The sequence below is a fragment of the Dermacentor andersoni genome, chromosome 11, assembly GCF_023375885.2.
Source record: "Dermacentor andersoni chromosome 11, qqDerAnde1_hic_scaffold, whole genome shotgun sequence".
In the NCBI taxonomy this organism is placed as follows: domain Eukaryota; kingdom Metazoa; phylum Arthropoda; class Arachnida; order Ixodida; family Ixodidae; genus Dermacentor; species Dermacentor andersoni.
In genome coordinates, this window is record NC_092824.1 from 92,862,967 (window position 1) to 92,885,027 (window position 22,061).

At 42.8% G+C, this 22,061-nt stretch overlaps 1 protein-coding gene across 1 annotated transcript; it reads right to left on the reverse strand.

Annotated features, from left to right (window-relative positions):
• Positions 1-924: 924 nt before the first annotated feature.
• On the reverse strand, positions 925-21,008 carry LOC126539046 (solute carrier family 35 member E1 homolog). Its single transcript, XM_050185752.3, has 6 exons — positions 20,343-21,008; positions 16,416-16,486; positions 11,078-11,215; positions 10,324-10,449; positions 7,753-7,998; positions 925-6,327 (listed from the first exon to the last, which is right to left on the reverse strand). The coding sequence occupies exons 1-6, from the start codon at positions 20,668-20,670 to the stop codon at positions 6,163-6,165; spliced, it is 1,074 nt and encodes a 357-aa protein (XP_050041709.1). The 5' UTR covers positions 20,671-21,008; the 3' UTR covers positions 925-6,162.
• Between the last annotated feature and the right edge of the window lie 1,053 nt (positions 21,009-22,061).

Sequence of the window (22,061 nt, forward strand, 5' to 3'; positions counted from 1 at the left end):
TGCAAGAATGGGGTTGCCTTGCGCCTAGTCGCTTTCACACACCGGCGATTTGAAGGATCTCGTGGATGCAAGTTTGACTGTTGCGAACCAAAGCGTGGATGGCGCTGCTTACGGGAGAATTGTGCATAAGGCGGCTGTTTTGTGTACGTGGTTGTTGCTCGCAAACACCACAGGCAATTTTCGGACTACCTTACGTACGTAAACGGTAACAATTTTACGGACAAGGTAAAACTTCACAGCGGTATTTGCACTATCGTGCAGATGCTTCTTACTGACGTTCTTGTAATTAGATGGCCGGCAAGCGGAGCAGCGACTCACATCAATTACAAAAGCAACAAGCACAAACCGCTGACAGTTCTGACAGTATAAAGAGCTTTTATGTTAAGCAGTGAAAGCAACCTAGATAAATTGTTTCAGAACTAAAATATTATTCTTTGAGCAAGAAAGACAAAACTTTTGAGATACTAACATTTCATTCAAATTAAACAAGGTTGGTCGCAGTTAAGGAATTTTCAAGCAAACATTTTTGTGCATACGCATTTGCTGCTAGATTATATAAATCTATAAGAAATTTGCAAATGTATTGAAATATCTTGAGATACGAATGGAAAGTACTGTATCAGATACAGCTATTGTGGTAGTATCATGTATCTGTGTCTCAAATACTTCCTGCCCGAATATCTTGTATCATATGATACAATTACATAGTATATTTGCCCAGCCCTGCTCTCAGACAAGGTCTTAGCCGCTATGGGCCACAGTATATGTCATCCATCGTGCGGCCCAGCCATCAGCGCTAAATATTCCGCATTTCTATAGAATTGGTCGATCCCTCTTTCAGGGCTATTGGTCATAACACAAAAGTGAAATGTGTATTCTCGGAAGCAGTGGCAGCTTTGTCGCACATTCACAAGTAGAAATCCATAAACGTGCACTCTTTTATTAATTTCAGCTTTACTCGAAGAGCGAAGCAATCACAGCGATAGCAAGTAAGCAAGGTCTGTGCTGCTGCACAGCGTAAACAGACAGCACCCCGGAGGGCTACCAAGAGTCATAGGTATATCTGATGCGACGGCGAGTTCGTATGTGGCAAAACTGCGTCATTACAAGTTCCGGTGGCATCACGCCCGCCCCCATACACGTTTAGAGGTGAGTAGATGGGCATTCGGCGAGTCCGATTATCTAGTGCCATCTCGATCATCTTTCCCCCTTTCCCAGTGCAGGGAAGCCTGCCGGGCTCAGCCTGGTTAACCTCCTAGCCTTTCCCTTATGACCTCTCTCTCTATGGGCTAAAAGCTAACATGCAGTGAAAAGCGAGCGACCTTGGCGGCGCTGAAGTGACGTTTCCCTCTCCTTTCCAAATGCACGTCCTGACGCCCTCCATGTCGTGCTACACCCTTTGACCGTCCCCCTTTGAACTGTAACCGCCTTTCAAAATGGCAGAGCAGCTCCATCTCGTCTTAATGCCATGAAATTTGCATGATGATTGCGTGGTGCTTGGCAGAGAACACTGTCGTGTTGCATGCAATGTTTTGCATGCAATGCAATGCTCTGATTCGCCAAAAGCATGTGACGCCACTCTGTTTCTGCTAGCATAGCATGTAAAATAACATTTTTAAATGAGCTTCTCTGCTGACAGTAGCGTGTTGTCACCATCAGCCTATGCGAAAACATGTCACGTAGCCACCTTGTAATGACAATGGCAACTCTCGAAATATAGGCTACTCTACGAATGCAGTTTTGGTTTCACATCCAACTGTAATGCACAGGCAATTTTTCTTAGAAAACAGGCCTATTTTCTTAGAAGACAGGTGCACATTGTAAATGGGTAAACATAGTAATCGTTCACTGCGAGCTGTCGTTCTCACTTGAAACTTGCGAGAGCACGCCGAAAATCCACGTTTTTGGTGGGAGACAGCACGCCTTTGACAATCCAACTTCCCCTTAGAACTGACAAGACTGATGCCACTGGTGCCACCACTGGGCTCAGGCACATGCATTCTTATTGCAGTCAAGTTCGAATTATGTGGCGATGGCAAATTTGTGATAGAAATACCAAAACTCTCGGTCATTTTAAATGCACGGGCATTGGCTGGGACCAACGATTCAGATTTTATTGTGCATGCATGATCTGCAATACGCCCTGTGCGTCAATCAATCTGTGTGTCAATCACACACGCATATCGAGGATATTGAGGCTCTAAATGGCCTGGTACAGGGCTTGTCTTCCTGTGGCACGCACGGTGAGAAAAAGTGTGATTACTAACCTTATCTAACAGTGCTGTGAAAGCTTGTAATGTGAATAAAATTCGGGACATTGTGCTCACCAACATTAAAGCCAGAGCCAGAGCAACCACGGGTAATTTTACTAACTCACAGCATATATTGCTAAATCTTTTTATGCAAAAACACGAGAACTACAGTGATCACTTGCAGATGATGAAATACTAGGAACACACTGTGATGTTGTCATTTTCTTTGTTTCTTCTTTTTAACACATGTACTGTACCTCGCTTTTTTTACTTCTCTATTATTTAATTTTACATTTTCATTTCTGCCCATTGTATAAGGTACAGCTTTTGTAATCAATATATCAACTTATCAGTTTTAGAAAAACTGATTATATAACACCATGTAACTACAAGCCACTCTCATACGGTTATGAGAGGGGTCCAATTTTTTTTTATTTTTGTCTTTTATTCTGTTTGATTACAGCTCAACTGTTTTTGTTCTTCTCTTGTATGACATTCTCTTATATGAAGTCATGGCCAGGCCATGGGGAGCTTCGAATGAATAGATGAGAGTTCACTGGTACTTGGCACACAATGAACACCAGCACACGAGGGGTATGAAAGTTCTTAACTCTTGAACTGAATGATTTTGTCACATAGGTTAACACCTCAAAGCAACAACTGCTTTACGAGAAACTCGCAAACTCATTGTCATAGACAAGGGAATTTAATTATGGCCAAATACAACATAACTAAGTCTGGAAGAGCTTCTAGCAGAGTTAACCAAACTCTGTTAAATATCCTGCAAGCATGCAGAGTTTATTGAGCTTTGTCATAATCTTCCTCTGGGAGCTTCAGAGTCCCTCAGCAGACTCTACTAAAATATATTGACAATGAAATTTTCTGAAATTTCCTTGGAAGAATAAACACTGCTACATACAAAAGCAGGGAAGATGACCATACCACATGAAAACACCAATGTGGCATACTGTATACTAATGGACATTACCTCGCAGGCATATCAAGTCAAGCAATTGTACATTAGCAAAACAGCAACTTCAACTGCCACTTGCTTCTCTCAATAAGACTGTTTTGATTTCTTTTAAATGATCTTTTCAAAATTTTTCAGTAACAATAAATCAGTTTAGCCTGGTAGACTACTCTTTCGCAACTCTATTTGAGGGAGCTAAAACTCAAGTTCATAATTGACGGAGAACGACAACCAAATTTCACCTTGTAGATTGTGTGCTCAAGCATGTCAGTGTGTCATCATGGAGTTCACTATATTTTAGCACATTTGTGCAGTTTCTGCACAGCGGAAGTTCTCAAGAGTTTGCAGGATGTGCATCTCCTTACTTTTCAATCAATGCAATCATTCTTCACTTATGAACAACTGGCTCCAAGAAATGTCAAAATCCTCGACATCACAGAAAGCTAGTGCAGGAAGTCTAAGTTGACCTCACCACTCATCTCTCGTTATTTGTTTTTTCGTTCTTTCCTACTCACCAAGCCGCTGCTCACTACAAGACTGGCCACCTTGGCATTCCAGGCATGTAATCTACCAATATAACTTCTCTTTAGTATTAATGTAACTACTGCATATGACACAGCAAAACCTTAGAGAGCCGAGTTAGGCTTGCAGCTGCTCATTCATTTTCCTTTCCCCTTTGACGCTTCAACGAAACAAGTGCAAGATTAAAAAGCACAGAAACAAGTAAATACAAAAGAGTAACACCACTATGATAATCTGCCATAAAAATGAAGCAATAAGGTTTAGACAATTACTTACAAGCAATAAAGCTCGATAATATTAAATCAAACACATACGAGAGGAATGTTTCATGTAATTTACAACATATTCAAGAAGCTTTTCCTTCCAACGCAACTCCAATTCATAATATAACACCAGGCCTAAAACAATCTTGCCTGTTTCAGTGTCATAAATTCCACTCTCCTTTAAAATTTGCATAGCCTCCTACATGTGTAAACAGGAGATTGAGAGCATGTCTAATGAAAGGACATAAATAATGCAACATGAATTTTAAACACTATTTTATAAAGAGCCAGAAATTTGCAGTGTAATTCTATAGGTTACCAAAAGTACCATATTCTCAAAAATACACTTAAACACAGCAAAAATTGCAGCACACATACACCCCCTGAATGGTAGTGCATGCATTAAAGAACTACTAGTCATGTAACAATGGCTGCATGACTAGTTCATTTTCACAGACCCATTTTTTAAGACTTCACCATCACTGGGCTCTGTTAGCATTATAAAGGTGTAAATTAAAGTGCATCAGTGAAGAAACCGATAAACTCTCATGAGCTCAGTCGAGACACACAATCGCATCAGGCATGAGAATGTAGTCATGCATTGGCTAAACAGGGCACATTACTGAAGCAGTTCAAGAGTAGAACTTCTTGTTTATATTGCTTTGCCAAACCAAAGAGCCTGAACAAAAGATATGTCTGCCAAGAAGCATACAGCACCCATTACACTTTAACCCACACATTAGGCATATGCCATACTGCAAGACACGCTGCTAATCACAAATTAGTCTTTGTAACTGAAATGAGAACAGTTCAAAAGGCTTCATAACTTTGCCATGTTTGCAACTAAATGCGCAGTCCCCATGCCTGTGCCCGCTACAGCTTTAAAGTTATAGTAGTATGTCAAGCATCTTTAATTTTTTCCTTGTTAATTTTAGAGCCGATTGAAAAAGTGACCCGTCCTGTATGGCCACAGTTAGAAACCTTAGCCTCTGACTTGTGTAAATCTTTCACTGCAACTAAACATAAGTAAGAGTAAAAATCTAACAAATAAGCACGTGTTAACTAAAATCAGCATTGCCTTTAACAGGCGGTCAGCCAATTTTACGACTGCAGAACAATTAATAAAGTAAAGTTTGCACATTGTCAGCTTTCTCTAACTTGCTAGGCACTCAACCTGTGAAATGGCTAAACATGTGACCACAGCACATTGCGAGTTTCAGTGTCTTCTAGTTGTTTGAATGAAAGTGCAGACCATGGATTCATTATATAATATGTATGATAAATATTAAAAATAAACATCACATCACTATACAAGCTCACAGTACAATCCGCAACAAGTCCGTATCCTTCTGCACAAGACTTTCACAAAATAGGCCTATAAAAATAGAAAACAGACCACTTGATCCAGGTTACTTGTGAACAAACTTACAAAGCAATAAAGCAGGGCAGAATGAGTTTTCCTTCTAACATTACATGTTCACCCTGCCTCCATTTGCACCAGTTCCTCATTCACGCAAGACAACAGATTCATGATTCAGCATGTACTTGTCCAAACAGCTGTAACAACCACGTGAGGGTGATTTCTGAATGTGCGATTAGTACAGTAGTCATGCAACACTGGAAAAAAAACAAAAACCTTTATATTAAAGTCTTTGTCAACAAGATCTAGCCAAAAGCTCTCTACTCAACACCAACAAATAATAGAAAGTAAAGTAACTTCTCTAGGACTGTCCTACATATCACAACACAAGGTAGGGATCCTGTTTCCAGTTTCAAGCAACAAAGGACCATCTGGGGATTTAGCGGCGCTACCAATTCGCAATAACACTTACCTAACCAAAGTCGGTTGTATGTACCTACACGGTACAGGAAATCACAAGCATAAAAAGGCAAACAAAAAGTAGTTACACTTTGAGCCGACGTTTGAAAAACCTGTCTTGGACCTTCAGGGCAAACACAGGTCAAGTTGTGCAGCGTCTGCTATGAAAAGCAGAAGTTCAACGAGAATCTCTTCCTCCAGGCAGTCACCACACGAACATGCAAGTCACTTTAGTTCAGACAGTGGACACACATCCTAGAATTTCTCGGTCCCTGTATCTTTTTGCTGACACAAGTAAGCACTCTGTTCATTGCATGGTCTAGCTAGGGCCCCTTGTCAAAGACCCATGAGCTTCTCGTTGTAAGGGCTAAGAAGGTGAAGCGCAGCGCCATTCATGCCGTTGATGGGCTTGTGCTGGTCGGCAGTCCTAATCAGTGGATTCAAGTCTTGAGATGACACGGGCAGAGCCTTCCGGGCTGCTTTGTTTGCATCATACTTTGCCTGTCGGTCATCAAAAACATTGATTAGAACATGATAGCACTTCATAAAACTTTGTAAAAAAAGAAATAGTGCTTTAGCTATACAGCCACTATTACAATAATGTTGTATTCAAGAAATGTCTTTTTAGGCTATCTGTGACATCTGTGGTGTTTCGGCTTGCTTTTCACTTGACTGACTGCAAATGATTTACAGTCTTCTTTGCTTTTTTTAGGCTATCTGTGGCTATCTGTGATGTTTCGGTTTGCTTTTCACTTGAATGACTGTTAATGCCACAATGCGGCTCACTGTTCTGTGTTTCTGATGATCAAGCCCTGTACCCTGTGAATAAACATCAATTCTTGGTCTATGCTCACTCAGAACAGTGGTCTCTGTCTTTTACAGCATGTTGTGCCTGCAGCTGTTGGGCCAGTTGCATTAAACTTCACCTCTGGCCATGTCACAGTGATGCAACTACTAGAATATATACTATCAACGAAGTTTGTTAGCTGCTAAACGAAGAGATTACCACATTTGCAACAGCAATAAGCGGGTCCCTCAGTTTTCCTGTTTCTTGTTCAACTACAATACATTTTAACTTCAGCTAACTTTTTTTACAAATGCGTAGCATGTGTTGTCAAAGCACTTGGAGGCAAATTTATAGAATAGGCAATTGCATAGCTTTCTTTATCAGCATATAAATAAGCCCTTAGCGGATGACACAAGCACCCGGCAGCATGTGGTGCAAGGTGGATAAAACATGAATCTTAGACATGAACCTTAAAGCAGCATGGTGACTCTGCTTAAATGCAACAAGAAGTAGAGCTCATACTGCTGCAGAAGCTGAATATGCCTTCTAGAGGAGTGATTAGTACCAGTGTCAGGTTAAAAAAACTGAGTACTGATTGTGCCTCTAAAAAACGTGAACAACTGCATTCATACTTCTCTTTGCAGTACATGCTCAGGTGCTGCATTGTATACACCGGGCCTATTTTATTATAAATTTTTGTTTATTGCCGTAAAGATTCAGAAAACGCTGCAGGCACTTAATGATGATTGTAAGTACGTGCAAAGCAAGAAGCAGAGCCATCAGACAGAGTCAGAGAGATATACGGTTATGCGCCACTTCTGGCAAACAGCAATGACAGTGTTGTTTTCTTTTCTTCTTCTTTATTCTTATTTGTTCATTTGTTCTGCTTCAGCATCAGAAACATTGATTTTCATAAGCTTTCTGGGACGCACCGATTTGCATTTCGACCACAAAAACTTTGCATCGGGCCTTCTCTGCATCTGAAGTTGGCCTTCAATTTCAAGGTCTTTCACAGGTTTACTACAAGACACACTGAGCGCACATAAGGGTCTGATCAGGCCTCCCTGCAATGCAGCAGGAACGCATGACCTGAACCCCAAGTGACCTACGACAGTGAGCAGTAGACTGTGTAGCCATACCTTGTTGTAGCAGAGGACACCAAGCACTGCAGTGAGCATGCCAAATACGTTGAGGGGTGTGACGGGGTTGTGCAGCATGAGCAGGGACACGGTGATGACCGAAATCCGCTTTGTCGCATTGCAGACGGAGTAAGTAAGTGGTGAAACCATGTTGAGCACCGTGAACGCAACCAGGTTTTGAGCAAAGTTGAGTGCCCCATCCAGGAAGAGTAACAGCAACACCGTAAAGCCGTCAGACTGCTTGAACTGTGGTGCAAGAGAGAAAGGTAGGAACAAGCTGCTTTACCAAACAAGGCTGTTGCGACAGCGCCTCCGTATACAGATCAAAATGAGCAGAAAAATTTTCAAGCAGTCAAAGGATTTCATGAAGGCAAATACTATACAGGGTGATCCAAAAGTAACAGAAAACATTTTCGCGCTGGGTTACAGCTGAGCAAGAAGATGCAAGATGAAGATGCCATTTAGCTGCCTGTGCCCCAGATGAGCAATTTTAGTTCCCAAATCCAATGTCAGGCACAGGCAAACACCATGATCTATGTTTTCTAAACCACGCATGCTGCACACCTCAGAATCACAAAATAATAGAATGCGACATACAGTGCAGTAAAATGATTTCCGAGCACCTAACAGATTCAGTGAAAAACATACACAAGGTATTTCAAGCACATCACACTGGTCAAAAGGAGCAAGATCGGTTCGTTTCACACATCAATTAGCATCAGTAGAATGGTAATGCATTAGCATCAGCTGAACATTGATGCACATGCATAATGTGCTTTGTGTTAATTTGCAACTTGCACTCATATCTGTCAAAGCAATAAAATCAGTGATGCGACTAGTGTATTGTGTTGCCTGTCTAATCAGCCGACCAGTGACCATCACGCAACTCATACGAGGTGACGACTATGATAAGACAATCTTTATGTGAGGCAACGACTACACTGATGATGTTCAAGAACATCATAACACTTCTTGAGAAAGTTTTAGAATTTAATTCTGGAGTTATAAGTGCCAAAACCACAATCCGACTCTGAGGCATACCGTAGTTGGGAAGGGGGGGGGGCTTCAGATAAAGTTCTGGCCATCTGGGGTTCTTTAACGTGCACCTAAATATAAGCACATGAGAATTTTTACATTTTGCCCCCATCTAAGTGCATCTTCATTGCGTGTGCGCACGCATGTGTGTGTATACAAACAAGTTTGGCAGCACCTGTGGTAGCAGTGTAAAATACTTGTTTGGCAGAAATATTCAAGGCAAGAAACTTCTTAAAATCAGTGGTTTTCAGTTTTCACAGATTTGATTGCTTTACTGTCACATTTTCCAAGAAAACAGTAGCATTAAAGGTCTAGACATGTATAAAGTCACATAAAAGTAAAGCAATGAACGGGGCTAGTAGGTGGACGTTCATGATTATATTGCGCTTCGTGTTACACTGACGAACGTGATGGACAGGACTCGGACGTACGTAGCGCAATGTTATATGCGCTACGTACGTCCGCGTCCTGTCCTTCACGTTTGTCAGTGTAGCACTAAGCACAATATAATCATGAACACATAAAAGTAAAACCAAAGCAAACAGCACAATGGTGTTGCATTCTTTATTACTTTCTCCTTTCACTTTGTTTTGGCGATGTGGGACATGATGTAAGCACACAAACCTGTGGTTGACAGCAGTAAAGGAAGGTTGTAATCTTAGCGCTCATCCACTCCTTTTCCAGTGTCATCTTTGCCCTTGCAGTGGCACGCTGATTATGCCATTAATTTTCAGATATCAACCTGCTCAACTTGGTGCACCAGTTGAGCGAAAAACCTGCAGCACTTCTCTATCAGCTCGACCCCTTAGGTTCCACAGCGCTTTACACACCACGCTGTTCCAACACTAGGCGGCCAAAGAGAGCATGCTGAGTGGCTGATCACAGTGATAACAGTGGTAAGGTAGCTTGTAAGTTAATGATAAGGTGGTGCTAAATGACTGGATGATCATCACCAGTCTAGTTATGTCCACTGCAGGACGAAGATCCCAGCCGACACCACCTTATACCTGCAAACTTCCTAACTTCATCACTCCACCTATAGTTCTCTGTCATCTCCAACTGCACTTCCCTTCCCTTGGCAACCATTCTTCACCTACACCAGACCATCGGCTATTTCCCCTACGCATTAGGTGTTCCATACAACTCCAATGTTTCCTTTTAATGTCAACTACAATCCCGGCTAACCCCGTTTTATCTCTAATCCAGACCGCTGTCTTCCCGTCTCTTAACATTACTACAAGCATCTTTTGTTCCATCGCTTGTTGTGCGGTTCTTAGCTTCGTTGTTAAACACTAAGTTTCTGTCGCATATGTAGTACTGGGCTGACTGAAGTCAACTGTTGCCCTGATACAACTGCAAATTACCTTGGTGAATATTTTGTACAATACCAAAAGCTAATGGATCTATAATCCCCCAACCTTTTAGCATCTCCATTCTTATAGTTTAGCACAATACGCATTGCCATTAGTGAAAATGATATCAAATCTGGCCTCTTCTGTCTCAATGTGTAGTAGAGAGCACGCCCCTGGCCCTTACCAACGAAGTGTCCTTGCTAAAACGACGCGCATCGAAGAGAAGCCACACCGGGATGAAAAACATGAGCGCCAGCCTCGCAAATGTATGCAGCAGGCGCAGGTAGTGAACATTGGTGTCTCGTATCACCTGCACGAAGGAAGAAGCAGTGTCCAGGTGGCATGAAGCCGCTTCCAGCAACCTCATGCAATGCAAATTTAAAGCACGCACCATCTAAAGAAGTAAGGCCAACATTAGTGAAGCAATTCCTCAAGCACAGTATCAAACAGAGGGCATGAAAATCCACTGTCACATACAGCCACCATAAATGTTCCTTTGTGCAGAGAAATGACTTCAAATATATAATTCAATGTTACACAAAGTAAAAGGCTATTCACTTCAAATACCCTTGAAACTCCAAGAAGGCTGTTAGAAGAAAGTAAGGTGTGCATTGTACACCAAAAACAAAGAATGGGCTGGTGTTTTTTACTATGATGCTACAGACTTAATTACTTAGCTAATTATTGTTTACATGAGTACACGTAAAGATGCCAGCAGATGTCAATCCCTGCACAAAAAGAAGTCCTCTGCATAATGCAACTAAGTTCCATAATCTCATAAAATTGAAGACTTGCTACTGGCACAATAGACATATGCAAATCATATGTCACCCACCTAATGCTATCACATATCACAAATGCAATCACAAGTCTAATATGGCTACCTAAATGACTTAACAACACAATATATAAGAGAGAGACAAACAAAAAATAGTAACCTTTTTTGTGTATATGTTTTGCAGCGAGAAGCCAATGGTGGATATCAAGGCGCTGATCAGGCCAGTCATGTCGAAGGAAATCTCTGTCATAGTTGCAACCATGACCCCAAAGATAATGGGCAGCAATGATGCATAGACCTGCAAGTATTGATGCTCATCAATTTCAAACGCCATACACAAAACACCGATTGGAACTATCATGTTGAGAAAAGAAATTTGCGGAAATGAGATTTATTATGACAATAAGCAGCTGTGAACAGCCACCAATACCGAAGCATAAGAAAATTGTTCCAAGGAATCAGCAGTGCTACTGTTAACTTATACTATATTAGTGTTTCCGGTCGTTTTTGTGGCACACTACTGGTGCGAGTGGTACCCTTCGCAAAGAGTTAGAAACATAACAGTTACCATGCCGATTTAACTCTTGGCAAAATGCACACCACAGGAAACCACTGACCAGGTAGACTTGTTGGTGTGGTCATAGATAAACTCTCTCTTGATAGATATTCAGCAGCATTCTGTTTGATCAATGATCCTCAACTGATTGACTGATGAGATTTAACATCGCAAAGCAACACATGAATTATAAGAGGCACCTTAGTGGACTGCCCACTATAAATTTCGACCAACTGGGATTCTTTGAGACACTACTTACAGCCATTCAAATGTGAACAGTGGAGTGCGCAGAGAGTGCGTGGCTTTTGTGCAACCTAGTAATAACGAAGGGGCGTGAACATGTACGACCAATAGTGATGTGTCACAAGAGGTGTTCATGACACATAAGAGTTTGTTATATGGCTTCGATCTCTTTCCTTTTCTGCTAGGCTGTACAAAAATCGTCAATGTTTGTGGTGCAAGAGGTTAGCAGAAAAAAGGAAAAGAATGGGCAGTGCTTTTTTTTTTCTTCCGCGATTCTTTCGTGCCATACACTGAGAGCTATGCACCAACTAAGCCAACATCATACTTTGCATGAAAACCACATGCACTGATGTTTGCATTTGAACAACTCTATATAGCACACCAAAAGCTCTGTGCATTAGCTTCCTTGCATTCTGCCCCCACCAGAATGCACTCATTGCAGCCTAAGATCAAACCTGTGACCATACGTTCAGCACCAAAATGCTAAAGCCACCAAGCCACTGTGGCATGTCAATGTGCCTCAATACCAGGCACTGGGCACTGATCAGCAGACTGCACTGACAGGCTAGTTTGTGCATATTCATAATAAATCTTAGTGCAAACAGGACCACACAAGAAGGGGACATGGCAAGGTGCTTGTAAGATGTCAGGACAAGGAACAAACAAAGATGTCAGTTGAGAAAGCGCCTTGTCCTGTCTTTAAAGATGTTAGGACAAGGAGAAAATAAAGATATCAGTTGTGAAAGCACCTTGTCCTGTCTCCTCCTTGCATCATCCTGTTGTAAAGGTTTATTATAAACAGGGCACTGAGGCACTACAGCTTGCTCATAGACTTTCCGTCACATGTTATTGGCTATGGTAAAAGCATGACTTCTACTTCCATGTCCCCGTAGTGGCATCATATGTATATACATTTCGGAGATCAAAGCAGGTGGTACTGTAGCAGACAGGGACGACAGGGTGCACATCTTCTTAGTGGCCAACTACAACAAAATTACACTTTGGCTAAGTTGATTATAAATTAGTAGTATTTAGAACAGATGCAAGTCTGCTAATGGTATTTATTACAGCCTTTAACAGTACCTAAGCAGATGAAGCATGCACCTGGTGGTCAGTAAATATGATGCACATCCCAGAATACCGTCTCGGAGATTTTCAACAACCGCAGGTGCCCCCTAATCTTGAGGTCATGCCAAGGTGTAATTTCTATCAAGTGGTAATGGTGACACCTTCTTCAGCTTCGGTATTAAAAGCCTTTCTTTTCGAGAGTCTTTCATGACACATACACTAGTACCTCGAACACAAAATTTTGTATGCAGGCTGCTCTATAGATAACCAACCGAAACTATGCTTTTTACACTGTCCAAAATTATCTTGCAGTTGGTCTTGAACAGACTTAAATAAAGAAGAACGAAAGCTAATTTGTGACTATATTAAAACCAGTGCTCCAAGAAGGTTTCAAGCTCTCAGCGCACCAATGATCGAGTTGATCTAGCATGAACAGATCTTGCGGAGTGGCATTTCGTAGCAGTTTGTTCTTGCCTTGCAGCCACTCTGAGATGTGCCTAGCTGAACGTACGACCGTAACGCAGACCAACCTTGATCATGCAACTGCTTTTCTTTCAAACACTGGCGCATCTAGATGCGCCTTCTAAGAAATGTCACAGGATGGCAATGAAGCAAGCTTGAAGGGCGAACTGAGTGACAGAAAAGACTTTGTCTGAGGAACATGACTGATGGTGTATTTCTTGTATGAAGAGAGTAATACAGAGCTGAAGTAAATGACAGAGGGTATTGTCATGTCATTTGTGAGAGAGGTTTCTGTGCCTAAGCTGCCAAGTGTTCAAAACTTCTCTGCCGCCTTCTTGCATGGGAGAGCGAGGGATAGATAAAAAAATAAAAGAAGACAGGGACGTTAGCCATTATAGGAATTAATAGAATCACAGTACCTAGGATAATTAGAAATGCATGCATGCAAAAATATTCACAGTGTATAATTGCAAATAAAACAGAGCAGCCTCTTTGTGTTTCAGTGGAAAAACAATGACAGTGTAGTAGCGCTATTATTGGACTCAGCCCTGGAAGACAAGAAGAAGAGGACGATCGAGCAGAACACACGCTGGTCGGTGGCCAAGGAAAAGCCGTATGCCTAGCCGCTCTGCCACTGACGATTCTCAATAAATGTGGCCGTGGTCACGCTCACTGGCAACTTCCACATATTGGTGGCCCGGGCATGGATCAAAATGGCAACCACACCCTGGGCTGCTATAGAAGACAGCTTTGTGGACGGTGTTGCTGCCTTCTCCATCTTTCTACAAGAGCAAACCAGTGGCCTGGTTCCTGCAGCTTCTTCCACTTCTTCCTTTGCCGGGTCAGCTCACAGTGAGACAAATACCGCTAGGCAGTCGAGTTCCTACCAAACGGTCTGCACAAGGAAATGGCACAACCTCGTGACCAGCCATACGAAGGGCTCGAAACCTTTCTCGTCACTAGATATGGACAGTCCATCAAGTCATGCTGCTGCCCACGGCACCCGACTCACAGAGACAGGCTACCTTGGATGAAAGTACAACCTCAGTGCTGCAAACGCCTGATAATCCCGAAGCATTGCTGCTGCGCTGCTGCTTCTTCGATCATGTCACCATCAGACATGCAGTTCAACATGCCCATACCCAAGTTTGAGCCTCCGGACATCGATGGCTGGTTCGTCTAGCTGAGGCAATGAAGCAATTAAGTATGAGGTTCTGCAGCATGTACAGTCGCGGTCAAAAATACGCGGCCCACGGCTCCAGTCGGCGGAGCGGCCGCGAGCCGCACCGCGGCGCTCGCGTCGGCGCTGCGAGAGTTTGCGCTCTGACGACAGGTATCTCCCTACGTATCGTCCGTATCCGTTACGTATCCGCCCGTTACGTATCGTCCGTTACGTATCCGCCCGAGAGCGAGGGAGATACCTGTCGCCAGAGCGCAAACTCTCGCAGCGCCGACGCGAGCGCCGCGGTGCGGCTCGCGGCCGCTCCGCCGACTGGAGCCGTGGGCCGCGTATTTTTGACCGCGACTGTACATAACAAACAGGATAAAAAGAAATACAAGAGGCGAGTATTTTTTCTGCAAATTTTATCTCATGTATCTAAATTTGTGAATAATCCTTTAACAATGATCCAACCTGTTCAAATGACTACCTCGTCAATATCTCACTCAAATTGTCCATTTACTGCTGGTGTTCTCAGGCATCCAAAGGCCCCAAAAAGTAGGGACAGGCAAAAGATTATGTTTTTCATGAACATGAATTGAATTTGACAGCTAATACTATCAGCTTTTAAATAATGAAACTTTTGGACAGTAGTGTATCTTATTAGAAGAAGCTCACTGAAATAAAACTAAAATGAATTTATGTTAGCTCAGCCCGGTGATCATGGCGTCATTGTCCCAGTTAGCCAGAGAGTGTGGTAAAGAAAATGAGCAAGACTGAATTGAAACTACCACCTCAAGCCATTATGATAACATTACTGCAACAAATAGTTCATTGTTCAAATGCACTTAAACTTGGAATGAAATAACAGAAATAAACAGCTTGGCAGGACGCTAAAAATAGAAAAGTAAGGTCTGCTGTATTAGCAAATTATACTTCTACAATACCCAAAAAGCAGCTGCTACTGTTAACAGGAGGCTTGATGAGCCAGAAGAGATGCAAACTGAAGGGAGGTGGAGCCATCACCTTGAAGTGCAAAAATTTTTTTTTTAATTTTCTTTGAATGTACTTGTAATTCTTGGCCTGACCCATAGCCATGTGTCTAGAACTACTTGGCGTACTTTGTACATTTCGATAAAAAATAAACATTTCCTCCTAATCTTTGTGTGTTATCCTTGAAGGCTAATACAAATATTTTAAGCAGAATAATTCAGGTGCACATAAGAGATGTGCTTCATGCAAACTTGAGTGTTTTCTGTGTATCTCTACTAATAATGGGAGTGAGAGAGCCAAATGAGTTGTGACAATGCACTATGCCACAAGTGGCATTAGGTTTTGATGTCATTGAAAGCATTAAACAGCCAATGTCCTTTTATGCGACTATGTGGCACAGTATTCAAATACATACATCAACTATTTTCGGGTCTGGTATTTGACATTGGGCAGTGATTTAACTTATTGCATAACTTTTATACATTTCCCTGCCAGTTGTTCAGGACAAAATATTTGAAACTTACATGTACATAGAGAGAAAGCCTATTTCACTGAAGCAGATGATTTTAGGTTCATTTATTTATTTAGGTATCCTAAAGGCTCAAGACAGCATTACATAGGGGGAAAGTCATTACACAAATATTCTGTCATTCATATAAACACATGAACAAAAAGGTAAAAAATAAAACAGTGAAGTGGCTTCCATAAATGGTAAGTACAGTGAATATTATGAATGACTATAAATGTTAAAGAATGCGCAGCATACTTTTGAATTGGGACAGTGGGGACGAAGATTTCGTGCAACACAAACAGAAAAGTTGGACATTTTGTGCAAATATTTAAAGAGCTTAAAACCAAATGACCATTGCAGTAAGCTCACGGCCGTTATCTCACACATCTACATGCTATATTTTTATGATCGCAGAGAAGCAGAGCAACACAGCTGAAAGAAAATGTCTAGCATGAGAAAAAAAAAAGTTTCAAAAAAGGAATGGGAACAGAGGATGCAGCACTTACCGTCCATGTCTGCTTTTCCTTCAGAATGATCCTAGACAATACTACAGTGAACAGAGGCATGGTGGCTTTCACTGAAAAGCAGAACAGAAATAAAGAAGCAAGCAAGATTAACACTAGTGTTTCCATAATGTCTTACACACATTTTTACTCCATGCACAAATAAAGTCAGAACAAAGTCTTCTGACGTACTTAAAGGGACTCTGAACCACTTTTCATCGAAGTGGAGAAAGTCATGTGAAGTGAAAATAGGCTATTTCAGAAATACTTTACCGCAAAAAGTACTTAAATGCGTTCAGCAGAAGCGGAGTTATTGGCAATCAAACACGGCCTCTGCTGTGCTCCTGTTCCTTCTTCAATGCCTTGCACTGCGAGGGCTACGCCGCAGTGGGGCATGCCCACAACACTCCGCCTTCTAAATGGCACCGCGGCGCGCAGTTCAAATTTCATTTTGGAGACACCACGACTTCCACTTTTGGTGCCTACAATGCGCTAAACATAAGCCAGATGCGGTTCTCCTCAGCGAGCCACAGTATGCTTAGCCAGTGGACTCGGAGCGGCACCACGTGGTGGCCGCATTATCTACACCATGTAGCCGACTACAGCTTAATGTCGCCTATCAGCCAATAGCAGCTGTCTAAGGGAATGGCGAAATAGTGCGTCCAATGACGAAATAGTGCGTCTAGAAGAGAGTGAGAACAGGGCCTTCTGTTGAAAAGAGAGCACCTGAGAGAAAGGTGACTTCATGATCTGCTTTCAACCTCCACGCACTGCATACGACAGTGAAGCTTGGCTGAGTTGTTTCGCAGCAGCGTATGCTACCTGCAGACTATGCCATTTCCCCAAGTCTGAGGGGTGGTTCAGGGCCCCTTTAAAACTTGATCTGGTCTGAGATCACTAAAAGCCTATCCGAGCTAACCTACAGCAGCTTTTCTTTTTTTTATTACTCTTTGTATCTTACAAACAACATGGCATGAATGAATGAATGTTGCATTTATTATTCCAAAAGTGGCCCTATGGTCTAGAACACAAAATAAATCTTACTGCACTGCAGAGAAATAAAAAATACACCATTTCACATGCCAGCAATCACTCCGGTGTCGCAAGAGGAGAAGAAACCATGAAAATGAATCTGCATTCTCAAAACTACCATTATGCAAACACTGTCCATGATTTGTTATTGATGCGGTGATTGCCTCGTCACCACAGCAAGCGCTAGCCTGAGTGACATGCGCCCACATGCCAGCAAATTAATAAACATTTTTACATGAGAAAAGACTGGTGAATGCAAGGCCTGTTTTAAATGGATAGAAACACAGTGAAATACCACTTGATTTAACGTCCCTTGAAAAAAATTTTCCGTGCAATGAACAATTATAAGTTGCACATGTTGATAGCAGAACAGGCTCGTTTATTTACCTTTCACTTTAATGAAATTTCCCTTTAGCAAACAGTTCCTCAAGGTCTCTTGAAGTTTATTCAAGTTCTTTTTGATATGAACTCTGCGCTCCGTTTGATATCAACAATATTTCCCCTGCCTGTCAGTACATTCTAACATTCAGTGGCATGTCATTATTGGAGATTTGCAACATCCAACATCTGTTATGACTGCGTTTTCAGAATTTCAGCTTTTTTTCTTCAGTGGTGCTAGGACGCTCACTACTCTATCACTGAATACAAGAATGCTGCCCTCAGTTATCTAGCGTGAATGGCCAGACAAAGCACATTCTGCTCAAAGGCAACAAAGAAAATTATACAGAAGCATGCAGGATTTCTCAGGACTGTCCAATTGTTGGGCCCAGTACAATTGTTGCACTGTGCCTGATCGGGTGCATTTGTTATTATGAAATGAGTGACTAACGGACGCAAAGCAAAAAAAGAAAGAACGAAAATACAGCTCCATGACCCTGTCGCACTGCCAGCATACTGCTTTATTGTAGCTACGCTAAACAATACAAACTACTTGGAGAGATGAGAAGTTGCTTAACTATGCTCAGCGGCTCATATGGTTGTGCATACAAAGCAAGAACACGCCACGACACATCTTTCCAATTCATCTAAAATTTGGTTGTGCTGTGCATGTAAGAATTTTCCAAGTTGCCAGTCCTAGAGTGTCATGAAAAAACATCTTAATCGTCACAGAACTACCCTATGTGAAGCGCAACACTTTGCTTAACCCAGTGAGGAGTAGCAGACTAGAGACACCCTCTCCAGGCCGACCTCTCCTTTCTCTTCATTAAAATCTACTCCTCCTTCTCCTCACTTAATAAAGGCAACATTGCTTTTCCTATCCACTGGTCATTGAGCTGCTGCGTCCTACGGAATATCATCATTTCGTTTAGCCATGGCTGGACATTACAGACAATACAAACAATTTAGATGCACAATGCAGCCTGATGCTAAGCCCAACGGCACTGTTATACTATTGGGCTGTCACTGATACAAGCATGACCTCTCGCATCACCATCATCTTCTTAAAGGGATTGACAATTGGCCAGAACGTGTTGCGAGACGTTGATGGAAATGAAATGATCATGATTTATAGTGACAGAATTCAGCACGCTGTTCGTAATTTAAGTAGGAATTATAACCTTAAATTTGGCAAAGAAAGTCTCAAAAACCAGTAAGCGGCTAGGCCTGATGGTGAAATCTTGGTACATCGGATGTAGCCTATGAGATTACTGTACATAAGTCACCTGTTATTAAATACAGCATAATTATTGCTTAAGATTGCAAATGGCATATTAGTAGACATTTGTGTTTTATTCTATGCTTCGGAAGTCAAACGCACCCGCATGGCTACGGCAACACGTTGAACTGCATATCATATGTAAAAGTGTCGTTTTGTTTTAGATCCGACTGGCTTCATTTTGACTGGTTAAATACCGAAGCAGTCGTACAGGAAGCCATGAAAACATGTAGCTTTTATCGCAGAAATACTTTAACACTTCGGAAAACATGAATCATAGCAACACTGACTTAATAAACAAAATAATACTTTCTCACACTATGGCCACACTTCTTGTCTGCCTCCCACTAATGCCGGCGTATAATCGCTATTGCGCTCACCTATCACTGTTCTCAGCATGCTTCCAGTGAACGACTAAATCCTCTCTGCACACTGAAAAATTCTGATAAAAAATGTTCCATGGAATTTTACGCATTACCACTTCATAATTAGACACTATGACTGGTAAGCTTTACACTGCACTAAAAAAAAAAGATGGGTACAATGAAAATTGGTTGCCAGTCCCTTTAATGTGAACATTTCAGAAATTTCCAGAATGAAATATGACTGGTAATGAACCAAGTTGGTCAGCACAATTATAGAGCCTGCTGGTCCATCAGTTTTGCACATGCTAATGTGGAGCATACTGCCATATTTCATTCTAACATGGTGACCAGAAAGGGGCAATCAGAAAGAACCGATTTGGAGTATATGTACATACAATTACTCAACACAAATCATAAACTTCAAAAATAAGGAATGGCACTGCAAATTAAATCAATCCTCAGCAGTACGCGAAACTCTTCGTGCACGGTCTTTTTTTCTGTGTAGTTTTCTCCTCCAGAGAAATGCTGCCTCTTCAACATTTCCATTACCAAAACATTTGAGCTACAAACTGCCGCCAGCCGATGTAGAACTCTACTAATTAACCAGCACTGTTTAATATATCGTCTCCCGTGTCCTGTTTAACGTTCTGTCCATTCAGTCATGAACGAACAGGCCGGAATTACCACGATAACGCGGTTTCCAACACTGCGTGAAGACACAGCTGGATGCACAAACCAGTTTCGGCATTAGCATCCTAGCCATGTAACATCATTAAAAGGTCGAGACAAGACACGTCACGACCGTTCGCAGATTTGCATCGAAACCAGGCGACCTTCCCCCACTTCGATCCCGTAAATGAATGGGCGAAGTATCACCTGTGTGCGCGTAGGAGACCGGCACCTTCCACAGGCTGACGTGCGACGTGAGGGAGCTAAAGAACTTGCCGCACGCTAGTGGCACGATGCACCGCATGTACGTGCCCCACTCGAGGTCCAGGTAGGGCCTGATGCCCCACAACGCAAACGCGGGTCCAGAGTACACCGTGATGGAGAACAGCTGGACCATAGTCACTGTCAGCGGGTAGGGAAAGTTGTTGAGCACCACCTTGCCGACGACGTTGTTGCCCGAGCTGATGCCGTACCAGATCACGCAGAGGAGCACGACTTTGACGATCTCGCCGGTGTGGGACGCGTCCGCGGCCATCCTGGCAAAAGCCGAGAGCGGCGGCCCGGGAACGAAACCAACGACGTCGGCGTATGTCAGACGCGAGTCCTGTCGGCGACGACGACGTGCCGCCGACCGCTTCTGCCGCCGCTGTCGGGGCTGGCAGCTGCCGCGCCACGCATAACGGCGTTCGCAGGCCTGTAGGCGTAAGATGCCGCAGGTGTTGAACGCCGACTTCAACCTTGGCGGTAGCGGAGACCTCGACGTGCGATAAACGCGGCGGCACCGAAGCGACGACGGCACTGACGGCACTCGCCACGTCGGCTCGCGCGCTTGCTGCTCCGGCTGCTCCACTCGCAGGCAACCTTGGCGAAGCGCGACCAGCCAACGCAGCGGAAAATAACGAGCGAACGTTGGAAACGCTGAAAAATACTTACTCACCACGACTTCCGGCCCCGTTTCGACTGCAGCTTCCGTTTTGACGAGCGAGGCGGCAATTTCAAAGCGGACTAAAATTTGCAGTGTTCGAGTCCCTTACCGGCGGGTTCGGAACCGTTCGTCGGGTGCCGTTTTATCGAACAGTTGCTCCACTCGTCGAATGATATTGTTTTAACACTACTTCGTAGATGACAGCGCGCCCGTTTCACTGAATGCAGCGACTTCAAATTGAAGCAGTGACTTCAATTTCTACGGGAAATGCTTCGACGAAATGACCACCTGACACGCTTTTCTATTCGTAAACGCAGCCCCCTTTATCGAAGCAGTCAAATTTGAACCACTGCTTTCACAACTGACAAGGCGCGCTTTTCTGTAATTAATGGCAAAAACGTGTTATTGTGTTTCTTACCTACATATATGCATCTTCGTCACTAAATTCTTGCAAATGCCCTGCCTTTCGAGGCATTAGGCAGATTCTGTAGTGGTCAAGTTTCGGTCCATCAAGCGTACCACATGCGCTGCATTTGCTTTCATCTTTAAACTGGTTTTCTTCTGCATGCTCATTCAATGCTCCCTGTGAACCGAAACCGAGTTTCAAAGAATGTACGGAAGGGCTGTAGAAGGACGCTTTTGGGAAACTGTTAAAGGGACTGTCTACCGTTTATTCAAGGACCTATATTTTAGCACAGTAGAAAGCCTACAATTCGAAGTGTCTAAATGTGCAGTGGTTTCTCTGGAAAACGAGTCGGAATTATTTAAATAGAACTTTTCAGTCTGCATAAATATGTGTACGGGTGCCGACAACACCGTTTACTGGACGTGGTGGCAATGTCAGACGTCATTTATCAACGCGCCACTCCGTTTATGGCCTCAGAGATTGCGCTCGCTCGCACGTTTTGCTCCGGCCATATCAGCATGCTCGTTTCCGTCAATGTGACGCAGTCTTCTCATTCGCACCCCCCAAACACATGTTCCGGGCAGTAGACAGTCCC